At 35.8% G+C, this 23570-nt stretch overlaps 1 protein-coding gene across 5 annotated transcripts in view; it reads left to right on the top strand.

Moving 5' to 3' along the window:
- The window catches only part of LOC134657431 (protein Skeletor, isoforms B/C), a 295070-nt gene that overhangs the window by 9513 nt on the left and 261987 nt on the right, over positions 1-23570 (top strand). For all 5 annotated transcript variants that reach the window (XM_063512977.1, XM_063512976.1, XM_063512978.1 and 2 more), the window contains exon 2: positions 15369-15512. In XM_063512977.1, the coding sequence (XP_063369047.1) occupies positions 15369-15512 (144 nt within the window). The remainder of the gene's footprint in view (positions 1-15368; positions 15513-23570) is intronic.

Below are 23570 nucleotides of genomic sequence, written 5' to 3' on the forward strand. Positions count from 1 at the left end.
TGGTTGTTAATTGTTTTGCATTCATATGTGAAACAATGTAATCTAAACATGTACTTAATTAAACTAGTTTAAGTAAGGTATTGTATTCAAATTACTCCAAACCAGATGTAATTAACGATTGTCTATCACCCACTTAACTTCCCACTCGCTATATTACCCGTCGGTTTATCAGGTTTATCTGTATCAGGGATGTTGCGAACATCCGCATCCGCATCCGCAACCGCGGAACTTCCGCATTATTTTCAACATCCGCATCTGCATCCGCATCCGCATAAAATCGATGCGGAGCTTATGCGGATGCGGATTTCGAACAAGTCGGTACAGGAACGTCTTAGCGGCGGCGTAAGTGTTAGGTAATTTCGCCATTACCTATAACGAAATCGTCTAGATCCAAAAAAGTCGGCCAAGTTACTATTTATTAAATATAACGCACCTATATTCTTGCTCAAATACTAAACGTTTCGGTTTTTCTTAATAAAAAAATACTAAAAATGTAATATTTGACGTTTTCTAAGTACCTAATCTTGACATCCGCATCCGCATCCGCGGATGTGAGCCTTTAAATATCCGCATCCGTATCCGCGGATGTCAAAAAATCTGCATCCGCAACATCCCTGATCTGTATTGGTAAAAAATACCCTTTTTTGAGATAATATAAAAATTGTTGTATTAATGCCGTAATAGTACTACGATACAAGTGCAAAAAGTAGGAAATTTGCAACGAGGGGATAAATAAAACACGACCGAAGGGAGTGTTTTAAATCGACACGAGTTGCGAATTACCTTTTCGCACGTGTATTGTACAACGTTTTACAATATGGTCCTAAAAATTTTCGACATACGCACGTACTTATAGTGCTAGTTGCCGCATTAGGGCAGTAAAGTAGCACCATATATACTGTAAAGATAAATACAGGTCAAGTGTTGCTGGGCTTCACATCTTAGGGCCTGTTTACACACTCATTAGTGTTTATTGCAAGTTCTTACATTTGCAACTAAACGCAAATAGTAAGCAGCATATTTAAACGCTAACCCGTGCCAAAAAAAATCTAAAATCCTTCTATTTATCGAAATAAAATTAACCTTGAGAACACCTTAACAAATAAAATCACTTGAGTTCCAACCCTGGACCACACGTCGATAGCCAAACGTAGGTACTCGTAGATAATTATCACTAACGGTTAATTAGTACGGCGGTCGCTTTGTGGGTTGCGGTGTCCCACCACGCCAGTCGGTCGCTGCAGTGAGGTACTCTAGGAAATCGAAAACTAATCCTTTGATCTGTTTTTCGAACAGTAATAGAAAAAAAACAACTTGTATTACTTAATATAAACTTGTATTTTAAAGGTATAGTACAAAGGCGAACTTATCTCTAAGAAGAATCTCTTCCAGTTAATGCTAGGACTTGAGTTAAGCAGTGTTGGCCGAACGTTAAATAATTGCAATTGACCATAAACCAGTACAAATTGAACCGTAAACCGGAACGGACGGTTACAGTTTACGGTTCAATTTATAATGGTTAAGGGTCAAAAATAGTCAATTGAATTAACGTTTCGGCCAACACTGGAGTTAAGTTATTAAGTTTTCGTTGGTTTTAAATAATTGAAAGCGGAAGGAAACCGTGTATGATATTGTTTTTCAAGTATCAAATTTTTTTTGGTAATACACTGAAATAGAATATTTCAGTGTACTTATTTCCAAAAAAATCGAATCATCGTACGATTGTGAACGGTCTATTTTATAAGTTATAAATGTTTTGTTTTGCTTAAGTCAGTCAAGTCTGTTGGATACCTAAGTAAAATGGTTGAGAAAACCCTGAAGTCGTTTTTAAATTATTGAACAAAAAATTCCAATTTAGGAGATTAGTTTTACGGCTGTTTTTCTTTAACCTAATCAATTAATTGCAAAAAGAAATATAAGAACCGCAACTAAAACGTGGCACTGCGCAGTTTCGAGTGAGATTAACAACGCATCGAGTCTTTATTATTGTCTAAATTGTGTTTGAGAAAACATGCACTGTACTTACTTAAAAATAAAATACCAAAACTTATAAATTATTATTAAAATAAGTTTTTGTCAAAAATTTCATTTTTGGTACTTTTATCGCTACTGTACTTTTCTTACGACAGACAACTAATACTCATCGAGACAATTCTAAAAACCCCTAACACAATTAGGTTGCGTTGTTTCATCACAGAGTTCCTATGGCCACCTCCTGTCTCCATCATCAGATCAGCTCGATGGTACCATAATATTGCATTGTCACCCGACTTACATGTGTATGCTTACAAAATTTCAGCTCAGTCGGAAACCGGGAAGTGGATCAAATTTAACTTGCAAGATTCCATTACATAGTTACATACAGCCAGCCTATTATGGATAGCTTTATCCATCTTTATCCACGTGATAAAATAACTGTCACTGTTTAACACCGTGGGAAAGAAAGTGACGGACACCGTTTTATCACGCTGTCACGTAGACAAGAACGACCATCATATCCGTACAGGTCGACCGACCTAATAAAAGTTTGTTTATGAAGTAAATTAAAAATGAATGAAGTAAGTAAATTAAAAGTAATAAAATAAATATACAAAAATAAAAAGTTAGTAATAAAATTTTAGTCAGCATCGATGCTTAGATACAGTCAGCAGCAGAAGTTGCTAAGCAGGCGAGGTGTTCAAAATTACCTTGACGCGCTCTTGTTCTCTTAACAATAAAGTCGCGTCAGGATCATTTTGAACACCACGCCCGCTTAGCAACTATTGCTGCTGACTACAATTCAGCATAAATACTTATCACCAAATTACGATTGTTTGTTGTTCATATAGCTTGTTGTTAGTTTGATAAATAAACATATAAGTGTAGCATCAGTACCTATTTAGTCTTATTTTCCTTAATATTAAAATTAAATCAACATACCGCAAGTTATAATGGTCGTTGTGGGAGTGGGTCGCGCAGCGGTACCTGCAGCGGTCGCTTGCGCATGCGCAGGTTTGCGCCAGAAGATAAAGATATTATCTACCAAACAACAGAACTAGCCATCTAATTTCTGTGCATAACAACTTTTGTCAAGTTTTTGATAAAAGTGCAAAAAGATAATCTTATTTACGCTTTTGGCCTTATATTATGTATTATATTGATGACCACGAGATATTACTAATGTTACCGCGTTATTAATGTCAGAATTACCCCAACTAGGGTAAACGTACTAGTGCTCGACATGCTAATGCCCAATCTTGGAGGATATAATCAAACGGAGACGCCATGTCTGTAATTTTCTGTACAAAACAGTCTGCCGATTTTTGCGGGGGAGGGGAACGTCAAATGTATGCGTAACGTAAAAATAGCCATGTCAGATAAACGTCAGTCCATACATTGTGTATGACCGTTAGCCGCCTATTTTCGACAGAGGGGAAAGCCTGTCAATGTCTACTCCGTTTAGTTGTATCCTCCAAGTGCCCAATAGATGACACCCTGCTGTCACCTCTACTTGACAATGACTTAAGTTTCAAGATGACATGTACTGGTACCGCGTCGAGCACCAGTACGTTTACCTTATATTAATATCAATGAGATGGTATTTTTATTTAGTTTGGGTAGACCTCTCTTCAGTAAAAACTGAGAAAAACAGGACTAGTATCTATCTAGATACTCAGTTGCTTACGTGACAATTAACTGTCGGTTATTTTCGGAAAATCTTATTACCACCAGCGTTTTCATAGATTTTATATTTAGTTAGACTATTTATATTTTCCTAGAAAGGCTGCATTTATAAAATATTTTTAGTCCTATTATTATAACCCCTTTTATGTATGCCTGCATCCTTGTCATCAAAACATTGGTCATTATACGTATAAGTTAAGCTGTAATAATCCAAAACTACCTATAAAAAACTCAAGAGTTATACGTTCTTTTAGTTTTAATGTAGTCTAAAAGCTAGCTGCAAAATTGAAGGTCTTTAGAGACACGAAATAATTGCAGTTGGTTAAGTTTTTAGTGTTATGTAAAGTGGCGGATTAGGCACTCATGAATATGCATTAGGTCTTATGTCGCTGGATTAAGGTTTAAATTTTAAGTTGAACTTTGAGTTAGCTCTTAAATTATTTAATGTAAATACTTTAGTTAGTATAATAATTATGTTTTTGTTAATACTAACGCAAGTTTCCACGTAGTTCGTGTAAGAAAATAATTACATAGGTACCTAAATACTGACGAGAGACATCAACGCGCTCAATACCTTACCTAACCAAACTTTTTGCATTGGCATGGTTTAATTTTAATTATACAAATTATTGACACCAGCTGAATGAAAAAGGTATAAGTACATTGGAAACAGGGTAATTTATGACATCGGAAATATCTAAAAATATCACTTTACACGTTTTCAACACTATTAAGTCTAATTCAGCTTACCTACTACTAACCTATTACTTAAGGACCGGTACAGATGGACTGCAACCCGACTGCAATTTGTATGGGAACTGATGCCAACATGGCAGTTGGCGTGCAGTCGGCGCCCTAAGAATACTAAGCTATACTTAGGCTTACCGCAAAACACCTAAATTGGTAGTAAAAAGTTGTTACAAATTATATTCGATTTATCGACTGTCGATATTCGTTTACGCTTACATTTACTAATGACTGGAAGTTTAAATCAGTGTAATAGATTACCTGAGTATACAGTCGACGTCAAAGATTATGTTTACACTTTTGCACCTTACTCCTTTGTAATAAGGCGAAAAATGTAAACATATTTGTCGTCGACTGTACCTATACCTACACCTTTCCAAAGTCATCAGGAACAGGAAGACAAAAATTAAGATTACTTAACGTAAATCTAAAACTTAAATCTTCATATTAATGAGTCTATTGATATTTGATTGTAACTGATTAATACGACTTACGAGCTTAGAACATGAACATGAATATTAGATCTTGATAGGCGATGATTGCTGGGCTCATGACTGTGAAAGTTAGATGACGATAAAAATGTGACGCCGGTGAAAACAACGATATTGAGCTAGCTACCTTGTTTACACACAGACATAAACACACACGACACACTAGGTATAGCAATTTTTCGGTTGGATAAACCGACTGTATTTTCCTAAAATCGTTTTTTCCAAGTTGCGATTTCTGCCATTCCCAATTTTTACCACTTTTTAGTGTTCCGTACAAAACTTTGTTCACGGAACACTTATTTTTCTCAATAGCCGAAATAAACTAATAAAGCTGCAATAATAAAGGATCCAAAATATTCAATACAATACATTTCTAAAAAGAAAAAAAAAACATTTCTAAAAATAACCTACATGTTTACAAATACCATAAAAATAGAGGTCCCTTCCTGACATCGCGATCGTCCTTCCTCGACTTTGATATTTTTTTATTTTGTGCTTTGAACTTTGCATTAATGCTACAATAATGCTTGAGGTATTTTTGGACAGATCCTGAACGCTTTTTCCAAGAAATATTAATGGCAAATAATTTGTAAATAGAATAAATAAGTTACGTACTCTTTATTGCTATTTATATTTAATTAATTAGCTACCTCATTAATCGGCACCTGGCGGGTGTCAAATGTCACCGACAGATCATGAGAATCTCGGCAGTATGTCTAAACGAATCGTAGATTAATTTCAATTTTTATAGCCTATAAAATGATTCAAGCTCTTATCGTGAGAAAATCGAGCCTTCCGATTAATTCTAGTTGGACAAATGATCAGATTTCGTTACTTAAATTAATATTTGTTGGCCACCTGGCAGTGAGCTCATCACGGGTCACTCCTTGAAATAGATCCTTTGTGGCTGGTGTCATCGCAATTAAAGTGGCTACAAGAATTAAGTATATTAGGGTTCCGTACCCAAAGGGTAAAAACGGGACCATATTACTAAGACTCCGCTGTCCGTCCGTCCGTTCGTCCGTCCGTCTGTCACCAGGCTGTATCTCACGAACCGTGATAGCTAGACAGTTAAAATTTTTACAGATGATGTATTTCTGTTGCCGCTATAACAACAAATACTAAAAACAGAATAAAATAAAGATTTAAGTGGGGCTCCCATACAACAAACGTGATTTTTGACCGAAGTTAAGCAACGTCGGGCGGGGTCAGTACTTACTTGGATGGGTGACTGTTTTTTTGCTTGTTTTTTTTTGCTTGTTTTGCTCTATTTTTTGTTGATGGTGCGGAATCCTCCGTGCGCGAGTCCGACTCGCACTTGGCCGGTTTTTTATTCGTATTTTTTGCTACCTATAGTGGTAACTATAGGTAGCAATGTGCAAGTTGTAGAATATTTTAAAAACTTCCATCATTTTCTGGAAATTTTCATGAGAATATTCTCATGCCAGTTCCCACGTAGAAAGTTCCCATTCAGATTAAGGAATATTACCTACTCAATATTCCTGTTGAACTCTGTTTCATTTAACACTTAACATATTCATGTGTCCTAGAAACCAAAACAAGCTGAGACGTTCAAAATAAATGTTATTGTGATTTTTAAAGTTTTTTTTTATTACTAGCATTTGCCTGCAACTTTGTTTGCGTGGAATGTTAATGATGATTGATAAAAAATATCCTATGTCCAAGCCTCAAACTATCTCCATATCAAATTTCATCAAATTATGTGTATGTTTAATCTAAAATTTACTCTAAAATAAATACAATAGTCCATGTATTATGTCTGCAGTTACGGCCAGAGCTGTATTTTTCTTTTTTTAGCCAAATTCAATAGGAATTGTCTGTCTGTGAATGCCGTATTTGTGTTACACACGCATTGTCTTCGTGGTTTCGTAATTCTGGACAAATGTTAGGTCATAATTTTACTAACGGTAACTTAATTCTAAGCCTACATTCTAACTACAATTTAGTTACCCTTAACGTATCAATGATATAACTCAGTTTCTAGGAGAATTGGAAACCTAAGATCATAATAAGATTCATAAGCGAGGCGGCGACTAAAGATAAGTAAAGATAAAAGACATGTACGAACATGTACAGTACAGACAACAACAACAAGAAACGAAGAAATCATTAAATATAAAACACGGGTAAAAATAAGACTAAGTTTTTAACACTCAAAAACTTATTCTATTTTGTTCGACCCTATTCCATTTCAAAATAAGTCTACAACTCTACACTCATGGCTTCTTTTTGGAACTGATCTGATGATGGAGACAGGAGGTGGCCATAGGAACTCTGTGATAAAACAACGCAACCTAATTGTGTTTGCGGTTCTTATAATTGTCTCGATGAGAATTAGTTGTCTGTGAAAAGAAGAGTACAATCAGCGATAAAACCTTTTTTTGGCAAAATCAAATTTTTGCTAAAAACTTATTTTATCAAGGAAATACAGATACAGCAACAACGTCGCCGCAACATTAATGCAGCTGCAGTTGGCATCCGAACATCACCTTACAGTCACTCAAGTGATCGATGTAACGACTAACGACTGACGATCACAAAACGCATAGTTCGCACAATGACGCAACTGTGACGCAAGACGCAACGTTCCCACAATGCATGGGAACCACATTACATACAACATCTAATTGTCACCCTTGTTGCCTTTATAATAAGGCATAATATAGTGCACCCACGCATGCCAATGGCTATGCCGCAAGTGTGATAAGAGTTAAGAATAGTGAGGAAAAGTTACAATGGATTTTGGAAAAAAAAACAGATTAATTGTTGCATTGGGTTGCGTGACATAGATTAACATATGTTAACATGTGAAACAAATATATATGTAGGTACATAGACAGAGAAGTAATGACATAGTACAACATGCATTAGCGCGGTTCTGTCATTACGAAACACTAGAGAAACGTAGAGGACTGAAAGTGATAATTTATTGACTATTAGTATGGAGTGACAAACTTATAAACGAAAGGAGAGATTGGAGAAAGGAAAAATCATAATATATTACTTCTAGTATGCTTCGGTAGTTAGGTCGCTGTCTCTAAAAAACGTAAGTGTGAGTCTTGCATTTTTCATTAATTAACAAAAATCGTTGTATAGTTTAAAGAGGTATCATATATTTTGCAGCGTAGTATATGATGTCAGTAATATCATCAAAATTATAAAATACCTATGCGGCAAAGTATAAGGTCCTTGATTTTGACGAACATATATTTTTCAAGTAATGCCTTATGCAAAGACCATACACTCCCTTTGAAAGGGCTATCCCTTTCAAAGGGATATGGCTTTTGCACTAACTTAACGTCCCAATAAAAAACAATTTAATCAATTAATAAACTCTACTAAACTTCATCTACAAAGAAATTAAGACTTTCAACTTTTAATCAACGATTTAGTTGAGTACAAGTTGACAGTTTATAACAGTTTACTGATCTCTGCATTTAGTAACATAGTAACACACTCACAAATTAAAGTAAGTATGCGCATCATAATTACATAATTGTACGCATACAGATGAATCGTCTTTAATTACAAAACACGCAAGAAATGTAATTGTGTAGTTGTTTTTTCCCCAGAAAAATAATATACTATCAGTTTTCATAATTTTAAGAAAAGTAGAGTAGTTTATTATTGACAGATTTATCCAACATGCGAATTCAATGTGTAGTAAGAATGTGGTTATATTATTTACTACTACCCGCGACCCGCCCCGGCTTCGCACGGGTTAACACAATATACATAAACCTTACTCTTGAATCACTCTATCTATTAAAAAAAACGCATCAAAATCCGTTGCGTAGTTTTAAAGATCTAAGCATGCATAGGGATAGACAGCGGGAAGCGACTTTGTTTTATACTATGTAGTGATTTGCAATGCTCCATTGCTAGGTAAAGATTGTCTTGATGATAAGTTAATAAAAAATATATTCTTTTTTTTTATCACACACATTTAAGAAATCGCAACTTTCAGCCAGCATAAAGATAACATAATTATTTTGTTCAAACGGTTTTCTTATGAAAATGTTATAAATTGCATAATAATAACTTCGACATCGATTTAATAATAACATGATGGCGGCACTCTAGCTTAGGTTTTTTATAATATTTACAATAATAATGTATAGGTATATTTTGTATTGTTTTGTATGTGTTTTTTATATTTTACTTTTAAGTGGCCTACTGATTAACAGTCCGCCGGACAATATCGGCCTGTCAGTTGTTCGGAACTGTAAACTTTTTGTTCTAACATGCCGATATCGTCCGGCGGACTGTTAATCAGTGGGCCCCTTTAGATGAAAAATAAATAAAGGAACATTAGAACATTTCGAACGTTTTTGAAAAACAAAGGAATTTGATGTGAACTCAGGGAAAACTGTGGGTGATTATTCTGATTATATTTTGGAAAATATGGGTACAAAATAAAGCTAATTATACTTTACTCTTTGGTACAAAAGCAAATAATTTACGTAATCATTCATTCTTTCTGAAACCAATAAATACTTCCAATGACTGACATCGTTCCAATTGTAGACATTGTGATGTTATCAAAAGTAAGCGAGAAGAGATTAAATGTGTTCGTTGTTCACAATTCACAACATGTCGTGCAGGCACTCCGACGGAAAGTGAAGCGGGGAAAGTGGCCGGACGGATTGGATTGTCGACAGATGAATCAATTGACACTACAAGACTTGGACGACATTTTTTACAGAACTTTTTTGATACTTTTCTTCTCGGAATTGCTCTGAAACGTTAAATGTTGTTATAGTATTTTTATGGCTTCTCGGTGAAATGAGTGAATGAATGATTGAATGAAATGTGTGAATGAATGAATGAATGAAATGTATTTGTCAGAATATGGTACATTTATGTGATCTTAAAGTAGAATGAAGATTAGGTGAAGGAAAACATCGTGAGGAAACCAGACTAATCCCAATAAGGCCTAGTTTCCCCTCTGGGTTGGAAGGTCAGATGGCAGTCGCTTTCGAAAAAACTAGTGGCCACGCCAATTCCTTGGATTAGTAGCCAAGTGCACCCCAGGCTCCCATGAGCCGTGGAAGAATGTCGGCACAACGCGAGGAAGATGATAGTATTTTTATGGAATACGAGTATTGTGTTCAGGAAATCTATTACCCAAGATGATACTTGTACCTCGACAAACGCAAAACGAATAGAAAAAATATATTGTGTTGAAATGCGGAAAACGGAAAGTCATTTTTTAAGATAAGAAAAACGAGCACACTAATCGCTTGATGGTATAAAGAGATTACCCTCGCCCATGTCCGCAACACCAGAAGGTTTGTAAATGAGTTACCAGCATTTAAGATGGGAGTACGTTCTTTTCTTGAAGATCTGAAGGTCCTATAGGTCTGGAAATACTGCAGGCGACACTCCAAGTCCATTCCACAGTTTAGCTGCGAGGCAGGAGAAACGAACAGTTGAGGACTGCCAACCATCTGAGTGGTGAAAAAAGAAATGTGACTATTTCCATTAATTATTTAAGTTACGTTTGGCGTCTTTTATCAACGATTGTCATCTTAGCTGGCCCCCCTGTACTGCATATATTGCATGAAAATTGGAAAATCTGTCATAGAAAAATACTGAGGATAGGTATTAGTTGATACACATGCAGGTATAAGAATTTCATATTTTTTTCATTAAGTGTTAAAATGATAAAAAATAGTCGTTACGTCTGGATTTCTTATAAATATTTCTGATAGAAATAATAAGTATAACAGAAACCTAGAATGTATTAGAGACATGTTATTAAATATTCGTAAAATTAATTACATTAACAGTGTTAATATAATTAATTTTGTGTGTTATTAACACATCGAGGTTTCTCATAATTATTGTGAAATTACATTCACACCTATCAAGACAATTGTTTAACAACTAGGTAACAGTGACTATAATTATACAATCTACTTTATGAACTTATTTCTTGGTAATACCTAAAATCATTTCATACAATCAAATTATATTTACTATAGTTTTTTTAGGCTCAAATCTGATTTACTGTTAAATAATAATTTATATCGGTAGGTATATGCAAGATCCTCCGGCCAACCGGTCTGGCCTAGTGGGTAGTGACCCTGCCTGTGAAGCCGCGGTCCTGGGTTCGAATCCCAGTAAGGGCATTTATTTGTGTGATGAGCACAGATATTTGTTCCTGAGTCATGGTTGTTTTCTATGTATTTAAGTATTTGTATATTATATATATCGTTGTCTGAGTACCCACAACACAAGCTTTCTTGAGCTTACCGTGGGGCTTACTCAATTTGTGTAATAATGTCCTATAATATTTATTTATTTATTATTATTTATTTATCCTCATGTTAGTCATGTTATAGTTAAAACATGTATGGTTATGGTACAAATGGCGGACTTAATGCCTCATGACATTTTCTACCAGCACACCATAGGGCCACACAGAAAAATGTCTAGGTGTATATGGTTAATTAGTAAATACAATAACATACAAATGGCATGGGCACTTAGCGATTGTTTCTGAATGACATGCAATCAGCTTAAAACTCGTCGAACCATAGACAAAGGCTAAACCGTCACATTACAATGCTTCACGACACAATATAGTTTACACATAAGGCCCCTTTTATTAGAGAACGACACATGTGCGCCATACAATCGTTTTTATGAAATAGTTTATTTCAGGCAACTAGTGGCCCATACATAAATACCTTAAAACTAGCATACATATTATAAAAATATAACTAAACACTAAAAAACACATTATGATTGCGATGCATTACGCAACCCCGCAGTGTCAGGGAACCGGCCGCGGAACCGCCGAAACTTGACACCCTTCGGCCAAAACTCCTCCTTGGTGAAGGTCGCTAGATGTTCAGTCGGAACGATCACCACAAACGAATTAAAATTCGCATTGTGTCGAGATTCCAACTTCGCGACCCTCAGGATGAATCCGGATAAGCGAATAGTTTAGCGGATAGTTTAGCAGTGAAAGTGAACCTAATAAATAAGAGGCCTTGTGTTCGCAACGCAACGCGGGCGAGTCGACTTCTCGAACTATTAGATCATTCATTCATAAACAATCGTTCATTCACGAGCGATTTATTTGGCCTCAGATCAATCTTTTAGTAAAAAAGTTTTATATGTAAACTCAAGTTTATAATAACTTAATTTTCCAAAAAAACGTAGTATTTTTGCAGTGGCCTAGGAATCAAGTTGGGTGACTGTACTGTGACAATGAGCTGCGAAATTGCATGGAGAAATTATGAATTAATTCATTGATGAAGTCGCCATGCACTTTTATAGCTGATGGTACAGTCACCTGCATAATAGGTTACTCTTCGAAGGCCGCAAAAATATGTGACACGCTTATATGGCTCTACAAATAAGATCGTGTCAGATATTTTTGCGGCTTTCGTTATGTAACATAATTATCAGCAGGTGGAACAGGCGAATGAGAACAAAATGAAATCATTTAGACATCGTTTTATTGTCTGTTCAAACTCAAACTGGCCTCTGGTTCTCTCGACTCGTGCACTGGAATGATTCGAGGTAATAATACTAAGCGCGGACGCAGAAAGAAAGCGGACGAAAGGTCGCGCGTGAGATGTACGATAAGATCTGGCGCACAAGGACGACTTTCTAACATTGTTGCGTGTTTTAAAACTGACCAGTACCTATAATGACCATAGTTCAACGAGGTCAAAATCATTACTCGGTGCGTTAGTAGGAATAACATGTCTTGTAGTTTTATTAGGAAAAGTAGCTACATTACACACATAGGTTAGAGTTAGATACATTATACGTAACGACTTATATACAGGTAGTTATTTTAATAGCCTGCAATATTTTACGATGTGAATAAATAGGTCATTCTGAGCAACTTTTGCTATGGGAGCAACTCCGAAATCGCGAAAAAATATGGCTGTTCCATAGAATCCTTAGTGTAAGTTATTCATGAATTGTTAATTATTGCAATATATATGGATCTTGTTATCCAAAATAAAAATATATGTATAGAGTTTGTGCGGAGAGAGAAGAGTCGTGGAATGTATGGGCCCCAATACATTCCACGACTCTTCTCTTTCCGAACAGACTCTCTATATCTGAAGGTATATCTAAATATACACGGAAACAGCCAATTAAATTTCGTATAATTTTACTTTGATAATCCGCAAAATACCTAATAACGTGTTAGTCAATCAGTGCTAACCCGTTATACCTATTTATACTTGTTAATTATGTACCTGTACACAATAGGAAGCGATCTTTATTTATTAGATACTGTTTTTTAGCAATGGGAAATTAATAATAATTAACTTCGCGTGCTACTTAATCATTACCTAGTTAGTTTATAATTAATAATATGTACCTATGTATGATCGTTGTACCAAGGATGTTGCCACATAAATAACTAACCGGCTAATTCGAGTTTTAGTTATTTCCTATATGATTGTTACTGATCTTTCAGTGTCAAAAGTTCAACATCTCTTCAACCAAAAACGTCACTTTTGACACTGACAGATCAGTATCATATCGGAAACAGATCGAATTAGCCTATAACGTGTTTAGTATGTGCTGTATGTGTCTTAGCAAAAGTAGCAATTAAATTTTAATGAGTATAAAATTAACTTTTGTATGTAGATATTCCTTTTATTACATCTCCATTTCAAAGCATTTAAATTTTAAACCATTCATGTATTTCACGTCCGACAGTAATGTACGTAACAATATAAATTCCAGCGTGCCACATAAAACGAAACTACGACACTCCAAATTTAAATGACAGCAATAAAACGCAATAAAAACGAATTACATTGATGTAAATCTGAGTTCTGCGGCAGGACTTATACGCTACTTGATCTACTGCTATTGAAAATTAAACTTTAACAGAAAGTTATAAGGTTGATGTTTGTGTGCTGACTTTTCTTTGCTTTCCCATGCACTAGCGCATTCCTTGACCTTTTCTGATCGTGTTGCTTTAAATGGATCGCTTCCTAAGCGGTGTCGACGTAATTTCTAGTAATGTGATGAGTTTCTTCTTATACTTGTATTTGTTTTTGTCGGTACTGGAAATAAATAACAAATAATTAATCAAATTCTGCGTGTTTTAGGATTTTGATGTCAGAATAGGGTACATTACTAATTTTCATTTATGGTATCAATCGATCGGGTTTGTTTTTAGGTTCAAATGTCTATATGGGACCCATTGCATTAAAGTAACACAAAAGTCAGAAATTGTAGTCAAGGGCCGACAGTCGCACTTCACTCGCGAAACGCCCTTAACAAAACGATAAATGAGCGTGACGTCAAGGTCTCTGAGAGTCCATCTTGTCGTATGGACAAAACAAGAAAATTGCTTTTTTGTCGGTGTAATATTGCGTTTATGTATATAGTTGAAATACAATAGCTTTTTGGATAAAATGTAAGGAATTGAATTGTACCCTTACTTTTATCGTTTTTGGAAGTTTAAAAAAAACTTAAATTTTGTAACTTTCAGGTCCTGTATTTTTGTAATATTTCCATGTTTTATTTTAATATCCAGATTATTGTGATAAATTGCTTGTTTGCTATCTATTTTACTAGATTTTGTTATAAAATTCAATATATCCCTATTCTGATGTCCAACCCAAAGGGGAAACTTGTACTTGCTTTTTATGTTACTTGCATATAGATTTGTTTTGACAATAACTTATAGAGCATATTATAGATATTGGGGTTTTTCAATCAATATTGGCGGAACCCCTGTCTGAAACTGCGAAATTCGTGTACAATTCTTTTGATGTGTAGTTGTTTAGTACTTAACACTTATTGAAATACTTTAATATAGAGGCCCAACGGAGCCGACATGTCTCATTTATAAGGGCTTCTTTTAAATATGTAGATTAAAAAAAACAACGGGTTGCACTCAGGCAGTGCCGGCAGAAGTGAAAACTCAATGACTAGTGCAAAATGCACTATGTATAATTGAGGTTAACGCCATCTTACGTTACGTTAGCGTTAATTACTTGAAACCCCTAAGCACATCACTGTTAGTATTCGAGTTATATGACTACCAGTTAGAGCGAAACTCACTAGATGGCATTTAAATCAATAAAGAAAAACTCAATGACATTACATGTAACAGTTTTTCATGTAATGTCATTGAGTTTTTCTTTATTGATTTAAATGCCATCTAAATGAGTGGCCATCTAAATCTTACAGTCACGTGATCGTCTTACGCTGTCTCAAGTTTAAATTTTTTTCCCCACCTCAAAAAGTGCACAGCGCCGCTAAAGAAGTTTTCACTTCAAAAAATTAAATATAATTTATTGTCAGGCAGCTAAGATAGATACATACCTTACATACAAACTAACATAGGTACATACAATAATAAAAATCTTGCAAACTAAAAATTACTTCGGCAAACTTATAGAGGGATTTTGCGGCAAATAACTTATAGAGCATGTATTATTGTTACAGGGTGCGCTTTAAGCGCGGAGCGCTATGTGGGCAAGTCGCTCGGAGCGCTCACACAGCTCGAGCACGGCGTGCGCGGGCACGTGTACGCCGTCGACGCGCGCACCCTGTATATACAGGGCTTCTATTACGATGGCGAGGGACCAGGTTAGTACCTATTTACTTATTACTATCGTATGTATTGATTTAAACTAACACCCTTTATAACCCCCTCGGACTAACTCCCGTTATCCCCCCGTTCCCGTTAACTTTATGGGATTAAGTCCTGTGTTAGTTATAAAACTATCGTATGACTTTTCCATCACGGAACAATGGTGTTCCGGCCATTTGGGTGGCGTGCGAAGCCAACACGTACAGTTGTGTGCAATATAGCAGTATAAAACTATAACTTTAGATCAATTATATTGGATATTTTCTTATAATTCTTCTGCATTACTTGACATTGTTTTAAAATTGCTGTACCCTTTACTTAAAAAATATTGGAAGTAAAAAAAAATATCATGAAAATAGGCTTTTTTACTACCTCGCGGAAATTCCTATAAAAACGTAACAACATACGAAAAAAATACAATTGTGTAATATTATCGTAACTTAGTATTTTGCATATTACTTGCAATCACAGCTTTACATCTAAACCTATGTCATCCAGAAAAAAATTAACTTTTCTTTAAGACGATCTTTTTTTACTGCCAATATTAGGTATTTAAGTAAAGGTTACAGTTAATTTTGAAACAATGTCAAGTAATGCATAAGAATTATAAAATATAATTGATCTAAAGTTATAGTTTTCCCCTAATTTTCTTTTTACTATTGACTGCTTGTTTAAGTAGATTCAAAAAGTCTATGACAATCTTCATCACTGCTATTATATTGCACACAACTGTAGACGCCCTTTTGACACTTTAATGAGGAGGTATACCAAGCAGATGCTGTCCGTGTGCGCCATTGTGGGACAATGCAGGCGTTTTAAGGATGACTCATGCTAGACCAGCCCGGGGCCGGGCCGGACCTTCGTTTTCTATGAAAAGCTCCAGCACGTGATCACTGATCAGCCGTCATAGGAAATGAGATGTCGGACGCGACCCAGAGTCCGGGCCCGGCCCGGTCTAGCGTGTCATCCTTTAAGCCCAAATACTAAAAATGAGGATTTAGTTGGCCAATTTGCTGCCCAATATACCCTACCCTACTACATTTATCAAAATTTTGAGCCCTTGGTAGGGTGCCCATCGCGCAGGCAGCGTTCCCGAGCTGGACTGCTATGGCTAATCTTTGTGCGAGAAAGCTGCCTGCGCGAGGGTCACCTGTAGCCTCCCTTAGGCGCTTAAAATGTCACAGTCATTTTAATATCCGGAATATAAAAACAGAGCTTAGATTTTCTGCGGGCCCGTTCGAGTCAAACTGCCGTATGTTCCCACGGTTAAGTCAGTTAAGTGTAATGAAGACGCAGTTAAGTCAAGCAGGGAAAAGTGCTCGATGCCAGTGGCAACTCGCGTAGCGGGTGGAGTAGCCTAAGATCCACGACAACAAATCATACGTCATCAAATACCTACGTAAATAAGTTCTTGGCAAAAATTTGATTTTTCATACCTGCTTTTATCGCTGACTGTCCTTTTTTTTTAACAGGCATGTAGTACCCATCGATACAATTCAAACAAGCCAATGCAGGAGACAATGCATTGTCACCCGACTTACATATGCACTATTGCTTAAATATACAAAACGTAATACTATATCGGCTGAACGTATATTTACAATTAAACGCTAATACAATAGACAGTATAATAATAGTAAACAACGATTATGCAACGTTAACAATCGTAAATGTTTGTATGTAGTAACAGTTACAATGGTTAAATAAGTATAAGGAAGTTTCTTGAAATTATTGAATACTTAAGTCCATCAATATGTACCAAATTACAAAAAAAATACAAATTGTTTATTTACCAAACATTTTTTTACAAATCGACATAACAGATTGAACTTAACATAAATTAGATTTTACAATTTTATTAAGCTAATATCTGTCGGCCTCAAACTACTTAGGCGCAGCCTGTATCTCGGTAAATAGATTTTACTTAAAAAATTTAACTAATCTGAATATGAAGGCCGTTTTTTTTTTAATGAGAAATCTCAAATATCAAATTAATTTAAGAACTAAAAAGTGCATGCAGAAAAATTGCCAAATTAAACATAAAACGAGCAATGTAGAAACAGTAGGTTGCAAGTTTGCAATTCAATTTAGTCATTGTGTGCAATCGCATTTATTTATTTATTTATTTAATTAATAAAGTACAGTGATATTCTTAACTATAATCATAGCCCCGCAAAACTCAACAATGAGTTTGACTGTGGGGTCATCAGTCTCTGGTTAATATGTAACTTAATGTAACTTAAAGTAGGTAAATTAATTACTACAATGTGTCATGGTAATGTTTTTTTAACATAGATTTAAATTAGTTAGTTAGCATGGGAATTAAATTAGTCAATACAGGTAATTGCAACCTATTTCGCGTAACAGTAATTTCAATGTTCGATAAAGTTGTCTTTTTACTGTGGGAACTCGGTCTACAAGCTGTATGGTGCACAATGCATGGTCTTAATGCTTGCTGCATGCAAATAGCGGTGCATTTTTATACGACTAAGTGGTTGAGTGAATTAGATGGAAACTGGTTCTTTTCTGGAGTTTTTCTTAAGGCTGCTGTCACACTGTCGATGATTAGTGAAAATACTGATGTGCAAGTTGCTAGAAATTTCCAAAATTCGAAAAATTCTTGGATATTTCCACAGGAAACTTTCATTTTAGGAATGGAAACTTTCGATATATAAATACATTAAGAATTTTCGTAATTTTGGAATAGCGTGACGTGACGTACTTTGCATTTCCAAAATGTCCCGCTAGGCGCGCTGTTTTAAATCCCATATAAAAATAGGCATAACGCAAACGCGAACGCTCGTTACGCCATAATGAAATTTACATATACAGGCTGCTTCCTGTAACAGGAGCAATAAATTAAACTGTAGGCTGTACTCCTCAAACTGACCAACATTTGTTCAGCAACTTTTGAAAATAACTCGTGTTTTAATTTTTATTACACTTTAAAGTTTATTCTAAGACGCAATGTATTGCAAATTTTGTATGATTAAAGCATGACAAGCAACGTCAAACACACTGATGTCAGCGTACATTGAAGGCAATATTTATTTTGTATGAAAAAGAGGAAGTCTAAAGGATTCATAATTTTTAAAAGTTCCTGAACAAATGTTGGTCAGTTTGAGGAGTACAGCCTTTAGTTTAATTTATTGCTCCTGTTACAGGAAGCACCCTGTATAGGGGTTCAGATTTATTCATAAATTAATTGGTTAATAAATTAGAAAACACAATTCTCCTAATGAAGGCGCCACTTACGTCGACACAGACTTAAGCACTAAGCACTGAAGTTTACGAATAGGCAAGTTAAGGAATAGGCCAAATCAATTAATCAGTACATAAGAACAAATAAAACTATACTCATCCTTTTCTTTTGGGTGCTAGTACTAGTGTAAGACAAATATCGTATGATTCTCTGTGTCTATGTTTGAAATGAGACAGTCCTTTGACAAACAATAACTTACATTTTTTTATTTTCAAAAGATTACAATTTTTGAGCGACAAAATACTAGAAGGATTTTCGTCAGCGGTAGGACAAATGCCTTAGCTTCTGGAGTTTTTCTTGATTAAAACTTGGAGTAGATACTCATTATAAATTGTCTGCTTTAGGTACTTAACTGGACTTTCAACAGTTTCTGTACCCATGAACTAGAATTAACTAGGTTTACGTCCATGTTTATGCCATTTTAGTTCATAAGCTTCTTGGAATAAATAGTAAAATCGTATGAAGGTAGATTTAGCTACGTTCCTCTACATTGTACTAAGTCTGAATAAAAGTTCTGTTTTTTTATATTATACTTCTTGAGAGATCGTAATATAATTATTCAAGTCCGTTATTTCTTGTTTTCGATAATGTTGTTTGCATTTAGTTTAGGACTTCAAAATAGGATGTCTTTTCAACCCTTAGCCTCGATGACATTAAATACTATGGGAACAACCCCGAAATTACCAAAAACAGTTTTCTATTCCCGTAAAGTCGTTATTTCGTCATATGACACTTCGAGGGTGGGGAAAAAATATTAGGCCCTTGAGTCTCGATTCGTAGAGAAATAACTTATTTTAAACTAAATAAGACGTCGAATTGATTACAAAATTTTCTCAGTTTTCTAGTGCTGCATTTCCCAAACTATGGATCGCGATCGCGACTCATTGGTGGGTCGCGAGCGAATATTGAATGGCCCTGGAACTACTAGGCCATCTGAGCGTTACAAATAATATTTTATCCCCCTTTTTAAGACGGCCAAGAGGTGGGGCCCGAATTTGGTAGTTTTTGTGAGGTGGGTCGGAGCTCAGTCAACTTTGGGAATCGCTGTTCTAGTGCCTTTCTCAAGAACAGATCTTGTGAAATTTTGAGAGCCGGTTCGGTAATGTATGTACCTATGTACCTAGATGTATGTCACTTTATTGCACATAAACATGTTTACAAAAAACAGAAACAATAGAGTAATGCGAACTTATCCCTAATAGATATCTCTTCCAGCTAACCTTTGAGAAAATGAGAGGGGAACAAACATCAAAATAATATTGAATTATCAAATTTTTTGATGTTGGCGGTTATAATGGCAGAGCCATGGACGATGGCGATGGCTGCAGTAGACTAAGCTACTAGTAAACGCTAATTTTGTTTAAGATATAGGTATTGAATTTTATTGAATCAAACTATAGAAAACATACTTGTTTAATGAATTGTGCTAATAAGCCGCAAATCGTGACTAAGCTCCGAAGGCTGTGCACACTGCAAGCCTAAATGGCGAGCTTAAATCATACGCGTGATATAACACGCCCTAAACTGGTACAACGTTTGAGGTCACTCAGCATATGTACACACACGTAAAATGAGGTAGGTAGATATGGTTTTATAAGTACGTACTTATAAAACGTATTACATATGTATGTAATATATAATTTTGTTGCAAAAACTCGTGTAAATAAATAAATATTATGGGACAATCTTACACAAATCGACCTAATTCATCCATAAAACATCCATAACTAAGGAACAAATATTTGTGATGAACACAAATAAATGCCTTTACAGGATTCGAACCCAGAATTGGACGTAGTTTAGGGTAAAAGATCCAATCCACAAAAATCTGTTAGTCAAATTTGAACTTTCTGTCAAACGGAAAAGTCGTTCATTTAAATGACAAATTTTAGAGGATGGATCTTTTACGCTAAACTACGTCCAATTATACCTATAGAGATAATAAGAGTTTTCGTATTTGTATTTTTATGTCGCAAACACAGTCAGAAAAGCAGTGCTTCGTTCATTCTGCTCTAACGACCATCTATAGCCCTTGCTACACGGTCGCCGACAAGCCTTCTAACCGTCTGACCTTGGTCTGTCCTTGGTCAGTTTTGGTCAAATTTTGTTGTAAACAACTGTCTACACGGTCCGGGACGGACCAAGGCCACGCGGTCTGGGGGCTTGTCGGTGACCGTGTAGCAAGGGCTTATAAGTGGAGTACCTATGCGCATAAACGCTAGAGTTGGAAGTGACGAAAGATCTTGTAGATGTTTTACCTTACAGATGGGCTTCCCTACATTGACTACTATTGCTCTTTAGGTCTACAATATTGCAGTGTTAGAGTCTGTGCGGAATGATAAGAGTCGTAGAATGAATTGGATCCCATACATTTCACGACTCTTCTCTTTTCGCACAGACTACATACCTACAGGGTATTTACCCATATTTACAAGCCATATTTCTACTCAAAAATTGTGATTCACCGTTTACGCAACGCATAAAATACGTAATTTCGTATGTCGCTGCGTTATGCACCTTAAAAAACCAATGTGGTTCTTGAAGTTATCAATCAATATACCGAATATGTATAATTACCCATTAAATAAGCAGTATAAGCGATTGGAAACTGTCGGTGTAAAAAATAGCATTATAATTAACACCGAATTACAGTTTCACCATGTCCGTCTAATTGTTTGCACAAATGCACATCCGTTCGCGTATTGGCTCAGTAACCAAAATTAATGGTTATTAAGCTGTCAATTAACTCGAAGTTTTATAACATTAGACCTATTTATAAGAACGAAGAGCTGGCGGCTACCTCGCACAACGTCGCGCATCAGCATTGCGATACAGCGAGAAAATGTCGCCAGCATCCTTGGTACAATGCCTCATGGGCTGTATATATCTTGTTTGTAAATAAATGAGTTTATAAATAATGTAAGCGCTGGTGGCCTACCGGTAAGAGCGTGCGGCTTTCAATGCAATCCGAAGGTCGCGGTTTCAAACCCCGGCTCGTACCAATGAGTTTTTCGGGACTTATGTACGAATTATCATTTGATATTTACCAGTCGCTTTTCGGTAAAGGAAAACATGGTGAGGAAACCGGACTAATCCCAATACGGCCTAGCTTACCCTCTGGGTTGGAAGGTCAGATGGCAGTCGCTTTCGTAAAAAACTAGTGCCTACGCATTCCTGGGATTAGTTGCCAAGCGGACCCCAGGCTCCCATGAGCCGTGGCAAAATGCCGGGACAAAACGCGAGGAAGATGATGGATTATAATTAATGTGATCAATTACATATAATTACAGACAGTGATATGGCGATTAGGCCGAGATCCGCGAACGGTACATCGCCGTTATATCGCCACGCTTCGGCGGTTCGGGCTTGGCCGACTTGTCGAAAGGAATGCGCTTATCTTATGCACTCTTAGCAAAAACATTTTTTAAACTATGAGTGGACCCCATGGCTACGCCATTTTGAAAAAATCTATCCAAACGTTTCAAAAAATTCCAGACAAAAAAAACATCTTAATAAAGTGTAGACCTAAGAAGTTCTTTTAAATTAATATTAAGGTAACTAAAATTAAGCAATGAGATTTGTCCATGCGTTAAATATTATTCAGGCATTTTACATAAAATTTGATAAGAGAATCATTCAATTAAAGTCATTTCAATTCATAATATAATTCTTATTTTTCAAGAATAATACTATGTTGTCGTAAGCAACACGACAATCTCAATGGATATAATTTCTTCCTAGTTCCTTCTTATTATTAACTTATCAAATCACAAGTTGCCGCAAGTATTATTAAATTATATAATGTTATTCAAGCTAACATAATTCAATACTTAATTAGTAACACTTATTCACATCGAGTCCCAAACAAACCGCAACCCAACTCCATACTCCGGTAACAAATGATTAAAGTTGCCTTAAAAACCGGAAGTGGGTCAGCCAAACAAAATGGCCACCGGAAATAAATTATATCAGCACATGTCGCGCGAGGGATTGTATGGGTAGCGAGAAATATATTGTACAGAATGTACAGTCAGCATTACACTTTCGTTCCCATTTTAAAGTCCTTAATGAATTTCAAAAGAGGATCTAAAATTTAAAGAATAGTTCGTATAGTCTGTCAAGCTCAATATGTCAGTAGCAATGTAAAGCAAACTAAAGTATGGCATGGAAACGAACAAAAAGGCAGCAATGTACATCGAACAACGATGAAATGTAACAAAAAAACATAGGGCCTACCGCGAACCACGTTCGACGTGTTGCCTCTCTGTCGCACTTGTAAATTCGTACGTAAGTGTAACAGGGAGGCAAAACGTCGAACGTGGTTCTGGGTAGGCGCTCAGTTCCACAGATACGGTGGGTATAAATGACACGCGATTTTCGAACAATTCAAACGTAGTGTTGCTAATCAATCCGCCTTTTCCCACCGACAAGATTTGATTTCAATGGTTTGCTTTGTGTTATGTGTCAATATCTTACTTTTTAGCTATAAGTATATCAAAGATCATTATATACTTATTAAAGAAAAATATTTTGGTAACTTACAGCGCGTTGAATGGTTATTTGTTTGCATTGTCTTAAAGTCAGCTCAGGAAGAAAGCAACCGAGTTATGATAGGAGATGTATAAAAAGTAAGTTACGCAGACGTTAGCGAATAATCATATCAGTTACACACTGACAAGACAATCGTGGTAAGGCTACTTGAGTCTCTCTCTCGCTCTCTTAAACTTGTAATTTATTCAAAATATTAATTAGGGAATATTCTTACGCTTGCTCTAGACAAAAATTGTAATTT

The sequence above is a fragment of the Cydia amplana genome, chromosome 20, assembly GCF_948474715.1.
Source record: "Cydia amplana chromosome 20, ilCydAmpl1.1, whole genome shotgun sequence".
NCBI lineage: Eukaryota > Metazoa > Arthropoda > Insecta > Lepidoptera > Tortricidae > Cydia > Cydia amplana.